At 41.2% G+C, this 16558-nt stretch overlaps 1 protein-coding gene across 2 annotated transcripts in view; it reads left to right on the forward strand.

The window, feature by feature from the left end:
- The window catches only part of BPHL (biphenyl hydrolase like), a 23034-nt gene extending 6689 nt beyond the window's left edge, over positions 1-16345 (forward strand). Inside the window, exons 3-7 of one of the 2 annotated variants that reach the window (XM_018564345.1) lie at positions 880-1046; positions 9620-9773; positions 11585-11716; positions 13465-13588; positions 16197-16345. In XM_018564345.1, coding sequence (XP_018419847.1) covers positions 880-1046; positions 9620-9773; positions 11585-11716; positions 13465-13588; positions 16197-16290 — 671 coding nt within the window. In that variant the 3' untranslated portion in view covers positions 16291-16345. The remainder of the gene's footprint in view (positions 1-879; positions 1047-9619; positions 9774-11584; positions 11717-13464; positions 13589-16196) is intronic. The other variant, XM_018564346.1, reaches the window with a different exon arrangement.
- Positions 16346-16558: the final 213 nt, after the last annotated feature.

Consider the following 16558-nt stretch of genomic DNA (forward strand, 5'->3'; position numbering starts at 1 on the left):
GTAACTAGAAATCACAGGGCCCCATACAAAATTTTTGCTATGGGGCCCTGTGATTTCTAGTTAGGCCCCTGTGTGTGTGTGTATCTGTTTGTGTCTGTATATATTTGGCTCTAGTAGTTCCCATATCCATGTAGATTTACATAGTTACATAGTATTTGAGGTTGAATAAAGACATTAGTCCATCAAGTCCAACCTATATAGAACTGGACCCTGTGAGCTAAGTGATTAGTGAGCTAAGAAAGTCATCTGCCTGTGCTCTCTCCTGTTGGACTACAGAACACCTCCTCCATATATTATGGAGATAGGTTGAATGTATTCTGAAGCCAAGCAATTAGAACTTGGCACTGCTGACAATGCTGCTTGGGATTTCAGTGCAGCGGAGGTATTGTGTTACTTCAAACAGAAAGATAGAAGCACACTGGATTGTTGTGGGATTTTTCTGTATCTGCAGCATGTGTGAAGGGAAAAACATTGGAGAAATGTATTTCAAAGATGAAGTAACTATTTTTTTTCATGCCCAGACATACAGTTTATACAGGACCACTGGCTCTTGACATGTGAAATTAATTGGTAAAAAACATGGCAGTATCACCAAGTTGCATTAATATTTTTAGTAAAAATTGCTACAAAGTGTCTTTCATACTTTGCTCTCTCCTCCTGTCAGAGAAGTTTTGGTGTTAGATAGATTGTACTGTGATTAGTAATATACCAGCTGTATGTATGAATATATTTAAATATTTTGTTCAGAGATGATAAATGATGGTCTCCTCTATCTGTCTGGAATTCAGCTGTAGAGATTCCATATGTAAATGTTGTTAGGTAATGCTAAACCTGAACCATAATTATTTTGTTTAGCGTTCTTGGTTTTTTTGTGAACAGGAAGCAGTCAGACAGACTTTGGACCTCAGCTCAAAGAACTTAATAAAAATATGTTTACATTAATTGCATGGGACCCTCGAGGATATGGACTCTCCATTCCACCACATCGAGACTATCCTATGGACTTTTTTGAAAAGGATGCAAAAGATGCCGTAGACTTGATGCAGGTAATTTTATTTTAGGGTCGGAAATACTTGATGCACTTTATGTACTGGAAATCCAGATCAATCAAAGTGTTTCTATGTCTTGCTATGTTGTCCAGTGGTGTATTTAGGTTTCGTGCTGCCCTAGGCAAAACGAAACTCGCCCCCCCCCCCATCTAACAAGACATTTTGCGTATTCTTTCAAGTCGCTGGATACAGCGTCTGACAGATTGCGCTATTAGGCCTTATTCACTTATTCACACTGCTAAGAGTCGGCTCGTACAGATCCGTGGGACGTGCACGGCCGTATCGGGCCGTTCCCGGGAAGGACAGGTGCTGCGTGTGATTTGTACGCAGCAGCCTGTTCTTCTCTATGGGAGGACGCAGCTGTACGCTCACCTGAACTGCATGTCCGTGTGGATGTCCATACTCGTACACAGACAGGATGGATCCTATTTGCGTCCGAGCATGGACACCCGCACCAGCACGGATGTTTATGGGCCAACTCTGAAGGCCGTGACACACAGCGCGCAAAGCCGTGCAGAGCGAAGCAAAGCTGTCCGGCACGGAGCTTTGCGTGCTGTGTGTGAGCTGAGTGTAGGCACATGATTGACTGCACCTTCAGCCAATCGGCTCCTGCATAACAACCAGCCAGATGTCGCATCACGCCGGTTTATACGCGCGAGCCGATTGGCTGAAGATGAAATATTTAATCTCGGCACGCTCAGCTACGCGAGCCCTCGCAAGCTGAGGTGCCGAGGCGAAAATTACATGACACACTGCTCGCGAAGGCATCGCGCCACCGCTCCACGCTGCTTCGCGTGCAGTGCGTCACAGCCTTAAGCAGTGTGAATGAGGCCTTAGTGTTGCAGGGAAGCCGGGGTCTCAAGTGGGCTGTAAAGGATCTCTGGTGGGCGCTGCAGGATGTCAGGCTGAGACCACCATAGACCTTGCAGTGCCCATCTGAGTTCCGTCAAACCCCACCAGAGACCCCCCAGAGCCCACCATAGACCTTGCACAGAGACTTTAAGGTGGGCTGTGCATGATCTATTATGGGCTAGGGGGTCTAAACAGACCCCTGATATTTCCCTTTTAAAATAGAAAAAGAGCTTGAGGACACAAAGTCCTCAATCTCTTTTTCTGCAGCCCCTGTTATCAATGAACAGAAATCCTCTATACTGAGTGTTCCTGTTCATTCATAACATGAGGACATTGTGTGTTTACTATAACCACAACTATGAATGAACAGGAGGTGATGTAGATCACTCCCATTCATTCATAATTGAGCATATAGTTAACATAACATGTCCTCAATTATCTACTAAAACGCAGCGATCACTGATCATTGAGTGTTTGTACCCGCTCTCCTCTCTGACACGCTGTCACGGGATGCTGAGCGAGCGGTGCAGGGAGGAGAGCTCAGCCTCCTGGGACAGCGCTGTCTCCGCCCACACACCTCTCTGCCGGACTGTAATAGGAGGCTGAGCGGTGTGGGAGGAGAGACGCCGGCCGCTCACAGCGCTCTCCTCCCGCAGCGCTCGGCCAGCTGTCAGTTTCTCTCCCTGCTGGGACACAGAGCAGCGCCCAGTGGGTAGGAAAGTAAGCACGGATGCGCCAATGTATCGGCAGGAAAATGGCACTTTCGACATTTAGCCAAAAGTGCAATTTTCGGCCGATATGTTTTGGCGGCCGATATATCGGTGCTTTCCTAGTAATAACAGCCAATCTTCTAAGAAAGCTTTCCACAAGAGTTTGGGGTGTGTTTCTATGGGTATTTATGTGCCTTTAGTTAAAATAGCATTTGTTTCAGTCATGTACAGATGTTGGACAAGAAGACCTGGTTTGTACTCAGCATTCCACTTAATCCTAAAAGTGCTCAATAGGGTTGAGTCCCTCCACACCAATTTGTTTCTATGAACCTGGCTTTGCCCATAGACAAGTTATGGGGCATAGTCATGCTGGAAGAGAAAAGGGCCTCCCAAACTGTTGCCACAAAGTAAAGCACACACTTGTTTGTAAATATTGATTGTAGGGCTGGTACTGATTTAAAATTTTCGTGTTCGATTAATCAAATTTTTTTTAAATCGATTAATCGATTAATTTCGATTAATAAACCCCCTTCCCTTCGTTAGCCGACGGAGCCACTTGAGGAAGGGGGGAGGAGTCCGGTGACGTCGATGTCCGTGATGTCACCGGATCTCTGACGGGACTCCCGGAACCCGACGGAGAGGTGAGTGTTTTCATTTTTGATCAAAATAATTTTAATCGATCAAAAAGTTTAACAATTAATCGAGAAATGAATCGTTAATTTCCACAGCCCCAATTTCTGGACATGGCATGCAAACTGATGCACATTTAAATGAAAGCTAAAGACATGTCCATGCCAGTGTATTTGATTAGCAATGATGAATAATTTAGTCAATAAAACACTTGGCTCAATAAAAGACCCTTTGTGGCTATCATGTTTCCAGTGCATTTTCATAATAAGACCTATCCATCATTTCATGTAAATCAATATAATTTCTCTACATATATGTACACAATTTTGTATGTACTGATTTATGCTGGAGCCAAATTAAAACGACAATGAATATCAGATAGACAAACTTTTGAACAAATTCACACACTTATTATAGTAAAATTAGATACAGGTACTTCTCCATTTTCAGACATAGTGATGCTAGCCATGTAAAGATAGATGTGGCCAATAATGTATAGCATCGAGTGTATGCTTATACACCCTTTACTGTTAAGCTCCTGTCCAAAGGTTGTCTTATTGATTATCAGACTCTGCCGGATCACTCACTGTGTACCCTAAATAGGTGACACTTACAAAAAGAATGACGCCAATCCATGTATTGGTACAGCAGTCAAATTAGCAAATATGCATATGAGATTAATTAAAGGTCCCATGTTTTATATTGTATATTTCTAGGTGAGCTGACTAAGATGTTTAAATATGCTACTGTCCACTGAAAATACTGCTACAGTCCACTGAAAAGTGAAATTGTAGTTTTCTGTCCTTATAATACTCACCGGCCCAAGTGGCTCCGTCGGCTAACGAAGGGGGGGGGGAGGAGTCCGGTGACATCAACGTCACCGGACTCCTCCCCCCTTCCCTTCGTTAGCCGACGGAGCTACAAATCACCGGATCCCAGACAGAACTCCCGGAAGACCCGGAAGCCGGCGGAGAGGTGAGTACCAATCAAAATAATTTTAATCGATCAAATAAATTAACGATTAATTGAGGAATTAATCGTTAATTTCCGCAGCCCTAATTGATTGCATGTCTTTGTGCTTGATATTATGTACCTAGTTTTGAAATGGGATATCCAAGCTAATATAGCGTAGGTAATGGTCAGATCTCAGTGCTTTATTTTAACCCATAACCAACAAGGTACACGCAAAATGTTGGCCATATTGTGTAAGTAGCTGAGTAGATTTAATTTGCAAAGGTATCAAAACCTTTCTGCTCCCTTTCTACAGGCAATAGTGTAGTGTAAAAACAGACTTTTCTCACAATTTATACATATTAGAAGAGGATATGAAGGTTGTCATCATTCTGACAAACATCCATAAAGATGGCCACAGATATTAGATGATAGTCTCCAAATCCTGTTTTTTGGTGGATCAAGAGACAGTCTAATATGTATGCCACTCACCAGTAGACAGCTCTGACCAGTGGCGGAACTACCGCCGGTGCAGGCGGTGCGGACGCACCAGGGCCTCCGGCCTCTAGGGGGCCCAGCACAGTCCCAGCGCCGGATCGGTACCCAGCGGCCAGAGAGAGCTCTGTGTTTGTGGGGGCAAAAAAAAATCTTGCACCAGGGCCCTTTGTTCCTTAGCTCCGCCACTGGCTCTGACCACGGCTTGTTTGGGGGAGTAGATTGCCGGGTACCACAGCACCTACTTGTCTTCATAGCCTTAACAGAAACGATCAACGTGCAGTTGTTCACGCTTAGGTAAGTGCCACAACATGTAGATGGTGGAAGGCACTAGGATCTTTGTGTCTGCACAATCCAGATTTTCTCTGGAGTCTATGTTAGTTATTAAACAAACTCTTACACACGTACTAATCAGTCTCCCCTATTTTGACCAATCTGCCAGGATTGCAAAAACAAATTCAATGAATACCTTATAGGGAGATGACACAGACATCTAAGGACAGTGAGAGAGAGATTTATTACTGATTTGCCGTGTCACAGAATTGATAAATGACCCCCAATGTCTTTTGAAATGTCGAGATGTAAATCTTCAGTGCCCTAAAAGCATCAGGGTGACAGTGATCGTCTGTGTATGCTTAAACATAAATTTTTTAAACTACGTGTCATATTGCTTCTTTTGCCATATTGCCTCTCCAGCTGACTTTACTGTCTCTAGCATACACGCCACTTGGGTTGTCCCATGTGCCTCTTGCACACACACCACCAACTATTGAACTCCAGTCTCCTTTTCTCCACTTATAGTGGAGCTGTCCTGTCATCACAGGGTTTCGGACCTCTGTCTTTGCCTGCTATCACTGTATGAGCATTTCCGATTTATGCCCCTCACCGAGGGTGACGTGCCTGTGAATGATCCCTGGATCCTTCTCCAAATATAAAAAGAGAACTTTGCGCTACTGTTTGTTAGCGGCCAGAGTTTATATTTCAAGACACTGGAAATACAGTCACCCCCCCCTATGCTCATGACATGGGCCCAGATAATCAATGCAATTTACACTATGGAGGATCTGGTGGTGTTTGACCAAAACAGGACTGACAAGGTTCTAGAGAGCTGGTCCGGCTGGTTAGTCTTTAGGGATGCTATAGAATTCAAACAAATGCTCGACTTCTGCAAGGCTACTTACTGATCCTGTGGTTTAGCAGTACCTGAATGCTAACGCATATTGTGTGAATCTATTAGTATTGTTTTCGGAAGCGTTCCCTCTGATGTTGAGTGGATCATTGTTGTTGATTTGCTGCTGTATACTTGCGTTTTCGATGTTCTTGCATACTCCGTTTGTAATTGATCGGGGATATGGATGAAGACTTGTTTTATACTGTTCCTTCTACTTCTGTATGATGTTAAAACCTTTAATAAAAAGAGATTGACTGACTGAACTCTGGTCCAGTCTTCTTAATAAGACTGACTCCAGCCACCTCTTTGGTCTATGTCGGTAACTGGCAACACCCAGACCCAGGATTGAAGACTTCATTCCTCCCAAGACACTTACAGGGTTATTTAGAAAAGGGTGAAGAGTTTGGAGAAGGCAGGAGAAGGGAACAATCTAGGACACAATAGCTGAACTGTAAAGTGAGCTGAATTGGAGAATTTTTCCAAATCATATATGTTGAGCTATCTTCACCTTTTTGTGAATAACCCTGTTAGAGATCACCAGGGTCTCAGATCCCAGCTATACTCCAGAAAAACTGAAAAGACCTCAAAAGCCAGCTCTTTCCCTGTATAATTAATCTAGAGAAGAAAATTGCAATCAAAAGCTCAATACACAAGAACAGCCAATTAAATTTAGGAACAAATCATATCTCAGACTGAGATATGATTTGTTCCTAGATTTTGCTCTTTGTCTTGATAGACCTGTTACGTCTAAACAAAGCACTGCACTGATCAAATGACAGTCTTGTAAATACACACAACTCTAGCTGAACTCTAGCTGAACAAATGTGTTAAAAGCAAATCTTGCTAGTGCTTAGATTATTATTATTTTACAAAAAAATTAAGAAAATGTATGCCAGACCCCCAAACAAAGAAAAATGAATAACATAAAATCCCAACCACCTTTACAATTGTATTGCGTGTTTAAAATAAGCCTTTGGCTGAGTATACCAGGCAGTAGGTCAGGGAATCGGAAAAGTCACAAATCCCTTGAGGCTGCAGTATACATGAATGTGCTGCCCATGACATCCTGCTGAGTGTGCTGTTAATACCACTATAAAGGGAGGGGGTTTTATACAAGTGTCTCATAAAATGAAGCATAGTGACAATAAAAATAAACATATATTTGCAAATAATTCTGAAAGTTATCATTAAGAGTCTCAGAGAATAAACAGCTTATAGCATTCAGATCATAAGCAACACATTGACCTAATATTGTGCATGAATGTCTGTAAGAAGAGCTGTTTGTTGTGTATTTCACAAAACAGATTTTCTTTATACCATTACATTATATTCAATAAATAATTGTATTATATGCATCAAATGGCATATTAGTTCTGCTTTCCTACGGTATGGGCAGGGTCCTCCTTACCATCTTGTCTTGAATTGTATTGTGATTATAATGTCTTCCTTATATTGTAAAGCGCTGTGCAAACTGTTGGCGCTATATAAAACCTGCATAGTAATAATAATATTAATAATAATAATAATAATATGCCATATAATGGTAATTTAAGTACTTCAAGGATCTATGTTTTGAGAAAGCATGGAGGCTGCCATTACTGACCTCGTCTTCTGAAGATGACTGATGCCTGACTACCATGAACCCTTTAATTCTTCAATATAAGGCCAAGCAGTGCAGCCAGGTGCAGGTGTAATATATTTATGAATTATGACAGCGGCATCAGAATTAGTGTTGCCACCTTTTCTTTAAGGAAAACTCGAACACTCTAGCACTGCGCAGCAAATTGTTTTTTTTTTGGAAGAATATACGGGAGAGAGCAAGAAGACACATCCAGGGAAGAGAGTGAGAAGAGACAACCAGGAGAGATAGCGAGGAGGATGCGCAAGGAGAGACAGCCAGGATAGAGCGCTAGAAAAGACAGCCAGGAGAGATAGCAAGGAGGATGAGCAAGGAGAGACAGCCAGGAGGGAGAGAGGGGAGAGACAGTCAGGAGTAAGAGAGGGGACAACCAGGGAGACAACCGGGGAGAGAGAGGAGAGACAGCCATGGGAGAGAGAAGAAAGACAGCCGGAGAGAGAGAGGAGAGGCAGCGAAGAGTAAGGGAGGCAAGACAGCCAGGGGAGAGAGAAGAGAGACAGCCAGGGAGAGAAAGGAGAGACAGCCAGGGGAGCGAGAGGAAACACAGCCAGGGGAGAGAGAGACAGCCAGGAGAGAGAGTGAAGAGGATGAGCAATACGAGAGAGCCAGGTGAGAGAGTGAGCAATGAGAGTTAGGAGATAGAGAGGAGAGTCAGCCAGGGGAGAGACACAGCCAGGAGAGAAAGTGATAAGAGATAGCAGGCAACACATCGGACTGAAGCACAGTGCTCTTCATGACTTATCTGCACCCTGTGTTTCAGACACCTGCCAGAGTTCCAGTGTCCCTCTGTGTCCGGAGCCTCTTCTTTGCACTCAAATTGCACCAGCAACATGCACTCAAATTGCACCAGGACCACGTGGTTGTCGTCGCCTGTCTGACATCATGACATCTTGTGTCTGGGTTTCAGTTGGCCTGAAACCCAGACACACAGGACACCAAACCCAGACTGTATTTAGTACTGTATAACATATAACCTTCCTGGAAAGGCAGCACTACTGCATTGCACTGTGCTATCAGTGAGATACTTGGGCATACTGACAAGAGAAGGGAGCAGATTGTATACCTCATTAATGTAATGGTTTTATTTCTTTGTCCAATCAGCAGGCTGGCAGTGAATCAATGACTAAGTATATACTGCTTAAAGTGACCTTGTATAAGGTTCATGGTACTGTAGGGACCTTAAGGATTATATTGTCTCCTTACCCTAGTTATATCTACTACCTCCCACAATGGGTCACCATTGGAGCTTGCAGAAGTACCCACTTAATTTGGTTATGGGGGGGCACACAACAGTTCCACAACACAGCACAAAGGTGCTCATGCAGCCAGTCATCAGGGATTTTCCACAAGCTGAAACTTACACGGGAATTTTGGGCAGCCTTGCATTGGGACAGGGCGGTGGATAAACATGGTGAAGCTAAGCACATACTCCTTTGGGAGCATACAGCAAGATTTAGCCTGTTATCCTGTCAATATGGACAGCGTACAGGTTTATTTTACAATAAAAATACAAAGATTAAGTATGAATATGAGATCCGTATTATTTGTTAAACGAATTTGTAATTCTGTCCTGCCAGTCCGGAAATTTACACAGCACTGTCTTGCTGGCAGGGGAGGGGACCTGATCTTTCTCTGCTGTAGTTTTCTATTCACTTATAGCTTTCCTTCCCACCCATGCCCGGTGTCTGGACATTGCAAGAAGAAGCAGCAGACTGATGAGCTCATCTCTCTATCACTCTGCTCTGTTCCCTTTACACTGCAACACACCTAATTGTGCTGCTTCTCTTTTCCTCTCTCTGAGCTCTACTGCTTAGTGAATGCAAGAGGTTGATACCAAGTCAAACTAAGGTACTTACAATGCTTACTTTAAAAAATATATATTTTAGGATTTAATAATACATACCGGAACTGCGTATTTGTGTCTTTTATATCTGCCTGGGCGTTGGCAAGTGGAGTAGAGAAAAATTAGGTCACTGACGTGGCTATGCTGTCTGACAGGATTGCCAGAATCATACGACAAGTGAAACAGAATTTTTATTTTTTTGGAAAGTAAGCAGTTTACATATGCTGTATATATATTATATTTCTGTACTGAACTAGTGAAACATATTTTTTGTTGTAGGCCCTACAATTCAAGACATTTTCATTACTAGGGTGGAGTGATGGTGGTATAACTGCATTGCTTGCTGCGGGAAAGTACCCATCTCTAATCAATAAACTTGTTGTCTGGGGAGCCAATGCCTATGTGACTGAAGAAGATCTGAACATTTATAATGGTAAGGTTAGGAATAAATTATATGGCCATTATCATAACCTTATAAAACAAGCTGAATGTATTAAAGTAGGGATACATTTAAACCCCTTACAGTTGTGGTTCCCAGCCAGAATTGAAACTAGAAACCTCAGGGCCCCGGTGCAAGAAACCATGTAGGGCCCCTTCCCACCTGCGGAACGTTGGCCTGCTGCATGCTGGGAGCTATACTCCCAGGGGGCAATGTTGGTGCTTCGGCGGTTACTGGGGCCGGGCCCTCTTCTTCCTTTCTGAGCCCCTCCAAAGTGGTGGACCACCAAGGCCTGGTCCCACATGCGACCGATGTTACCCTGGAAGCTCCACCAGTTGATGATACACAGGGAATCAAGTATGGAAGAAGAACATGGGGTGATACACAGAGGATCAGGTATAAGAGAAGAGGTGATGCACAGAGGTTCAGGTATTGTAGAAGAAGGGGAGATAATATACAAGGGATCAGGAATGGAAGAAGATGGTGTGATACAAAGGGTATCATGTATGGGAGAAGAAGGGGAGATAATACATAGGGGATCAGAAATGAGAGAAAAAGGGCTGAGGATACAAAGCGGATCAGGTACAGGGTGTGTGATTTGCACATGTGGGAGAGGAGGGACACATATTGTGAAGTGTGACAGCTGGGTGGTCACGTGGTACAGATGGTAATGATGGCAATGAAGGTGGCCGTCAGCACTCCCTTCCCTTCATCTTACACGCGAGCAAGGTGTCTATTCGGGCACAACCAAGTGGCTCTCCTTCTCCAGTCCAAGCCACTACACTGCCATCTTTTTCCTCCTCTCTAGTGCATTGGAGCAGCTGCTACACAGGCCAGGGAGGTCACAGCTCCACAGAAAGTGAAGCAAGTTGTAGAAGTGCGTTTGGCGGGGCCAGGGCCGGGCACTCTTCTTCCTTTTGCACATGCGATCTCTGCAACCCTGGTAGTTCTGCTAGTTTTTCCAGCATATGACGTCACTGGTCAGAATACCCAAACAATTGCTGTAGCTGACCACTGCCAGATAGTGAATGCATTCTGGAATATGTCATTTTAGACTGTGCATACCCAATGATATGGTGTCGCAGCAACATTACTACATAGTTATGTACTGCGGCAGTAAGGGGGAAGAATAAATACTTATTTCCTATGCTTCTCAGCTTCATCCATTGGCCATAATGTGATATTTTTCTGATATTAAATTCAAACTGGAAAGAAAACATGCTAATAACATTTGTGTTTGCCTCTAGATAAGTATGAACAAATGTTCATGCAATTTCACAGGGCAAATGGCTATGCAAATTGTTTACAGCCCATAGTGTTATACAGAGGTATACAAGTTTGTTCATGAAGGTTTATGCAGTATATCTCCACAGAACTAAAAGTTGCCTAGCATGTATTAAAACAAACAGCCAAAATAGTGGCATAGACAGACAGATGAATAAAACTGCACAAACCATATATAAACAATATACAAAGTATATGGCATGGCAGTGTATATTTTAAACATTTAAGGATAACATATATTTTAAACAATAAGGAGCATCCAAATATCCATCATCCAAATTATAACTGGTGTTCATTTCAAGTTTTTTGTTCATATAGTAGCTCCATCATTTAATAGCGCCACTCCCCTGCTATTTCCATTCCTGCTGACGTCCTATGCAATAGTTATTGTTAAGATGAAGTTTCCCTTTAGGATGTCACCCCTATTGCAGTTGTCAGTGTGAATATAGACTTGTGGTGTATAATCTGTGTGACAATCCAAACTGCAATAAACACAATAACTCATCTTGCAATCTATTTAGCTGTAAAAGATGTGGCAAACTGGAGTCAAAAGATGAGACAGCCCATGGAAGATTTATATGGAAAGGAGTATTTTGCAAACACATTTTCTGCTTGGGTTGAAGCTATCAGTCTGTTTGTGAATGTATCTGATGGTAAGTGTATTCACTAATGACAAGTGTGCCTAGAAACAGTCATTGGTTTATTTGTTCCAATATGATAGTACTAAAAATATCTAGTAACATAATATGAAGTACGATTGTGTTTACAATTAAAATGACTGGAGTAATTGATAATTACTGTCCCACTAAAGTGCTGCCATGTTCTTAATATAGAAGTTATTAATATGTTATCAGATACTTCACCAATGCAAAAAGCAGGGGATTTATTCCACATTGTAGGATAGCAGTTACAGCCCTGTACCAAATTCTTAAGAGTATATTTACACATCATACTGTTAGAATAAGAATTACTGTTCTTTACACTGCTTTAAATGGGGGGTTTAGCCCATATCCTGCTATAGTTTGGTATTCCTCAAGCCCCAATTCACAGAGACATTTGTACTGTACATTGCACGCATGAAGATCTAATTAGCTTTTAAGAGCTACAGTATATTCAGCAAGATGAAATAAATGACTTTGTAAATTTAAACTGTATCTTTGCAATAGGCTGAACTCGATGGACTCTATGGGTTGTACTCAATGGACTTGTGTCTCTTTTCAACCTGACTAACTTTGGAATGAATGATTCTGGATGCAGAAGTGGACAAAGGCAAAAGGGAATGATTTACATGGCTTTGTCCAATACCCCGAAAATTAAGAATGGGGACTTAAGTTAGAACTGATGACATGTAAACAACTTCTGTCTTATGAAAACATATTGTGAAATGTAAACTTTGCAGTTTGGTTTTCCCTAATAAAACAGAAGGGCAATCTGTAAATTGATGATGTAGGATGTGAAAATTAGTGTAGGGTTCAAAGAGCGTGCAGCACTGTTGTTGATGTTTTGTTTGGCTGTACACCATTAGTATTTTACCTCACAATAATATTCAGTAAAGGTGGTCAGGGACAGATGATGGTATGAAATATTAGAAAGAAACCGTAGATCAATTGTCTTTAACAGAATACCATGGATTCAAAATTTAAAAGAACCAAACACATACCATTAGCTCATATCTGCAGTATATAATAGGTGTGGCCGACAATCAAGCCTAAATGGACACGTATCAGTGATGGCAAAAGACATCCTCAGGAGGTGGAAGAACATGGAATTGGTCAAGCTGGAAGTTTTAGATGATCATCCATTGTTCACTCTCACTGCAGAGAAAAGCACAGTAGTTCACAGCCCACATAGGCGGAAATGCAAGAGTGCATGAATCAACAGGAAAAGCTTGAGCATTTGCATTTTCCTCTGTTTTCTTATAAGTAGCTCTTTCATAATCAGGGCCACAACAGGCGTGTGGGGGTATTGGGTAGCTACCCAGGGCCCCCATTCCCTACTCCATGGCTACAGTGCAGTTAGTCCTGCCCTGTAACTCTGCAGAGTATAAAAATGATCAGCACCAGCAAGTACTAAAACAGTAATTTATTGACTTACTGTAAAAGCTTGTACAACAACTACGTGTTTTAGACAGACTCTGCTTGAAAAAGGACAAAGTCTGTCCAAAACCCATAGCTTTTGTCCATGCTTTTACAGTGATTAAGTTCCAGTGAAAAACACTGCTTAAAAGCATTTTATAAGCTGCTGAAGCTTTCTTTCTGACTTATGTACCACTTCTTACTACAGTAAATATAGATTGCACTAAATTAGATTGAAGTATTAAATTAGAATAAAATGTTTGGTTTCTTAGCAGATGTTAAAAGAGCCCATGTCCTATCCTCAAGGCTGTTTATTTTTTCTGTAGGTAATATATGCCGACAATTGCTACCCCAAATTGATTGTCCAACATTAATAATTCATGGTGTCAAAGACCCAATGGTTCCATCATTTCATCCAGAATATCTTAACCAGCACATTAAAAACTCAAGGTAAGAAAAAAGCTTCAGTTCCATCTTATTAATTATCTGTGGCTTGTTGACATTTTAATACCATTATGAATCAGATTTATCACAACCTAGTGCATAGTTAGAGGTTGGTTTAATTAAAAATGTTCTTAGTTTTTCCAGATAAACAGGTCAGCAGTTGATGCATACACACACGACAGAAGTGACAACATATGTAATACAGATACAGATGTTTTGCCTCAGTTTATTCAAACTAAAATGGTGGTAATGTGACTATCACTTTGAGGTCAGAATGAGTGTAGTGGGATGTGTCACAATGCGAGCAAAAGGAGTGGAGAGGGATGTTCTGATTGGTTCTTGGGTTCTTCACTGGTGTATTTATATTTGCTTTGTATTATACACCTTTTATCACATTGCCTTATGAAGGCACCTTGCGTGGTCCCGAAACGTCGTTTTTTTCTTTGATTTCATGGTCAACCAACGTCAATAAAGGCGTTTTTAATGAAGATTTAGGTGTGCTGGTGACTTACTCTCTACATGCCTGACTGCAAAACACATTTTCCTTTAGATGGTTTAAGACAGGCAGATATACAGTAAAGTACAGATACTGTATCTATCCCATAGAGTCATATAGAGAAAATATAAACCTGAGCTGATTGACTACAGGAACATTTTAAAAGGAACAGCATATTCAATATATTCCTGGCTTGACCTCTTACTCCAGTTTACCCCAAAGAACATCTGTAACCTTTGATATACTTACACGTTCAGGAAGTCTTGAGGCATTAAAAGTCTACGGGACCTCTCAGACATGGACAACAAGCTAATGTCCTCCTCCCTCCCTCACTTTCCCTGCCAGCCATATCTTATATTATGCTCAAATTAGAAGTTTTCTAACTGCTTTATTGGGCCCAAAAGTGACTATAAAGACCCACCACACACTTCAACATCTACTTTTCTCATTCTCTATAAAAATTTAATTTCTTGGACATATCCATTTATTAGAGAAGCCTCTAATGAAATGTAAGACACATTCAAAATAATCTCAAAATGGGCTTCATTTTTTTTAAGGATAGAAAACTGTACCTCCCTAGTGAGGTCTGGTGTGAAATACAATTTAACATCATCCAATACGCGTCTCACAAACTGCAAACAGCACAAAAGTAATTCAGAACATCCATTATGGACCTGCACATACATAAATAGATTTTGGCATCAAACCTATGGCCTCATGTCACAAGGGGATATACTAGAAGCCCCTCCTCTACTACAGAACTATTCCACACAGACCTAAATTATTCACACTCCCCACGTATTCCACCACTTTCCATATTGAAAAACCTCTGCATTTTGCCAGTGAAGAAGTGTAATGTGGCAAAATGGCTTTCTCCACAGGCTCTGTCCAAGAAGATCTCACACAAACCCTACAGAAACTTATGCTTCTGGACCAAACACATTCTATAAAACCTAAACAAAACTACCACCAACAATGGGGCATGTCTGGACCCCTTTTTTGCAACTTACTTTACTACCAGCTCAATTGTACTTTACTACCAGCTCAAAATTCCACCCACCCCTCCCGAAATCATAACACTCCTCCTACATTACTATTAAATTACAACATCGCATACTACTATACACACAACACCTTACTCCCTGGAAGCTACAGGCCTCCCCTTCTTCCACTTTAACTTACCCAACCAAACTGCACTTTTCACACAACTAATCAACTTTCAATAAGGGAAATGTCAGGCTGGTTGTATGTGATATTGAAGGCTTAAGGGGATGTAAACCACTTAAATCTCATGTGAATGTAATTTCCAAAGCCGTTTTCAAAATTCCTAAATCTTAAGCTTTCATTAAAATAATAACTGGTTTTACTGCTATAAAGGTTCATGTATTCCTGTTTATAGTGAGACAACACTCCCAGTTGTGCTCCTGTATTGTTATTATGTTACATAGACTTCCAATGGAGAATATAAATTGGCATATCAGCACATATTACACAAGCATGGTCTATTGTTGTCACTATCTAGGAAACATGAGAAATGCCATGCAAGACTGCAGTGCATGTATGTAGACAGGAATGGCTGCAAAGAGACTGCAGGACATCAGCATTTCTGAAATACAACAAAGAATGAAAACAAGGTGTAAACAATAATGTTATTACCAAACAAATGACAACTGTTTATGACAGTAGTGACAGTAGTGGTGTAGGGGGCCGAAGGAATGAAACCACAAGGTGTGTGGGGCTTGTAGTCATCCATTATATTCAGAATTGCTTTAAATGTGTAGATTATGCAAGGGGGTTTGTTCTTCAAGAAATAATTTTTCTTTCTAACCAGAGAGAAAAATCCCCTGTGTACTCACAGTTTTGCTGATCTGCGGCATGTATTATCCTGGAAATGATCGTGTGTCTATTTGCCTAAAGTGTGTCTATTTGTCTTAATTTGCATTTGATTACTGCATTTCAATATTAATATGATGTCAATACAAAGTTTATTATTATGAAATAACATGTAGATTGGAAGTTTTGTACTGTATATTAGGGAAAGGGGGCTTGTTAAACCCTATTGGTGTCCTATCTACTTAAAGTATTACTAAAAAAAAGTATTATTTGTATATTTTTCAGATTGCATCTGATGCCAAATGGCAAACATAATCTTCACCTGAGATATGCTAAAGAGTTTAACAGTTTAGTTGAAGAATTTCTGCTCTTACCATGATGTTTCAGAAGAACAGGACTACGATGAACTCTATTGGGAAATAATTGTATATTTTATGAACCTCATTTGTAAAGGAACACAATGATCCACAAACAGAATGATTTCACAAGAAATAAATCAAGTTGATTCAAAGGTCCTCACAAAGTTTCTGCCTTCACAACAGTTTGTAATTCTTAAATTATGTATTTTCTTTTGTAAAGTTGGCTATACACCTATAGCTTATCTGCAGATGTTGTATGGTCAGATGGAAAAAGTGCAACAGATTCCT

Source organism: Nanorana parkeri, unplaced genomic scaffold (genome assembly GCF_000935625.1).
Source record: "Nanorana parkeri isolate BGI_ZX_2015 unplaced genomic scaffold, ASM93562v1 scaffold746, whole genome shotgun sequence".
NCBI lineage: Eukaryota > Metazoa > Chordata > Amphibia > Anura > Dicroglossidae > Nanorana > Nanorana parkeri.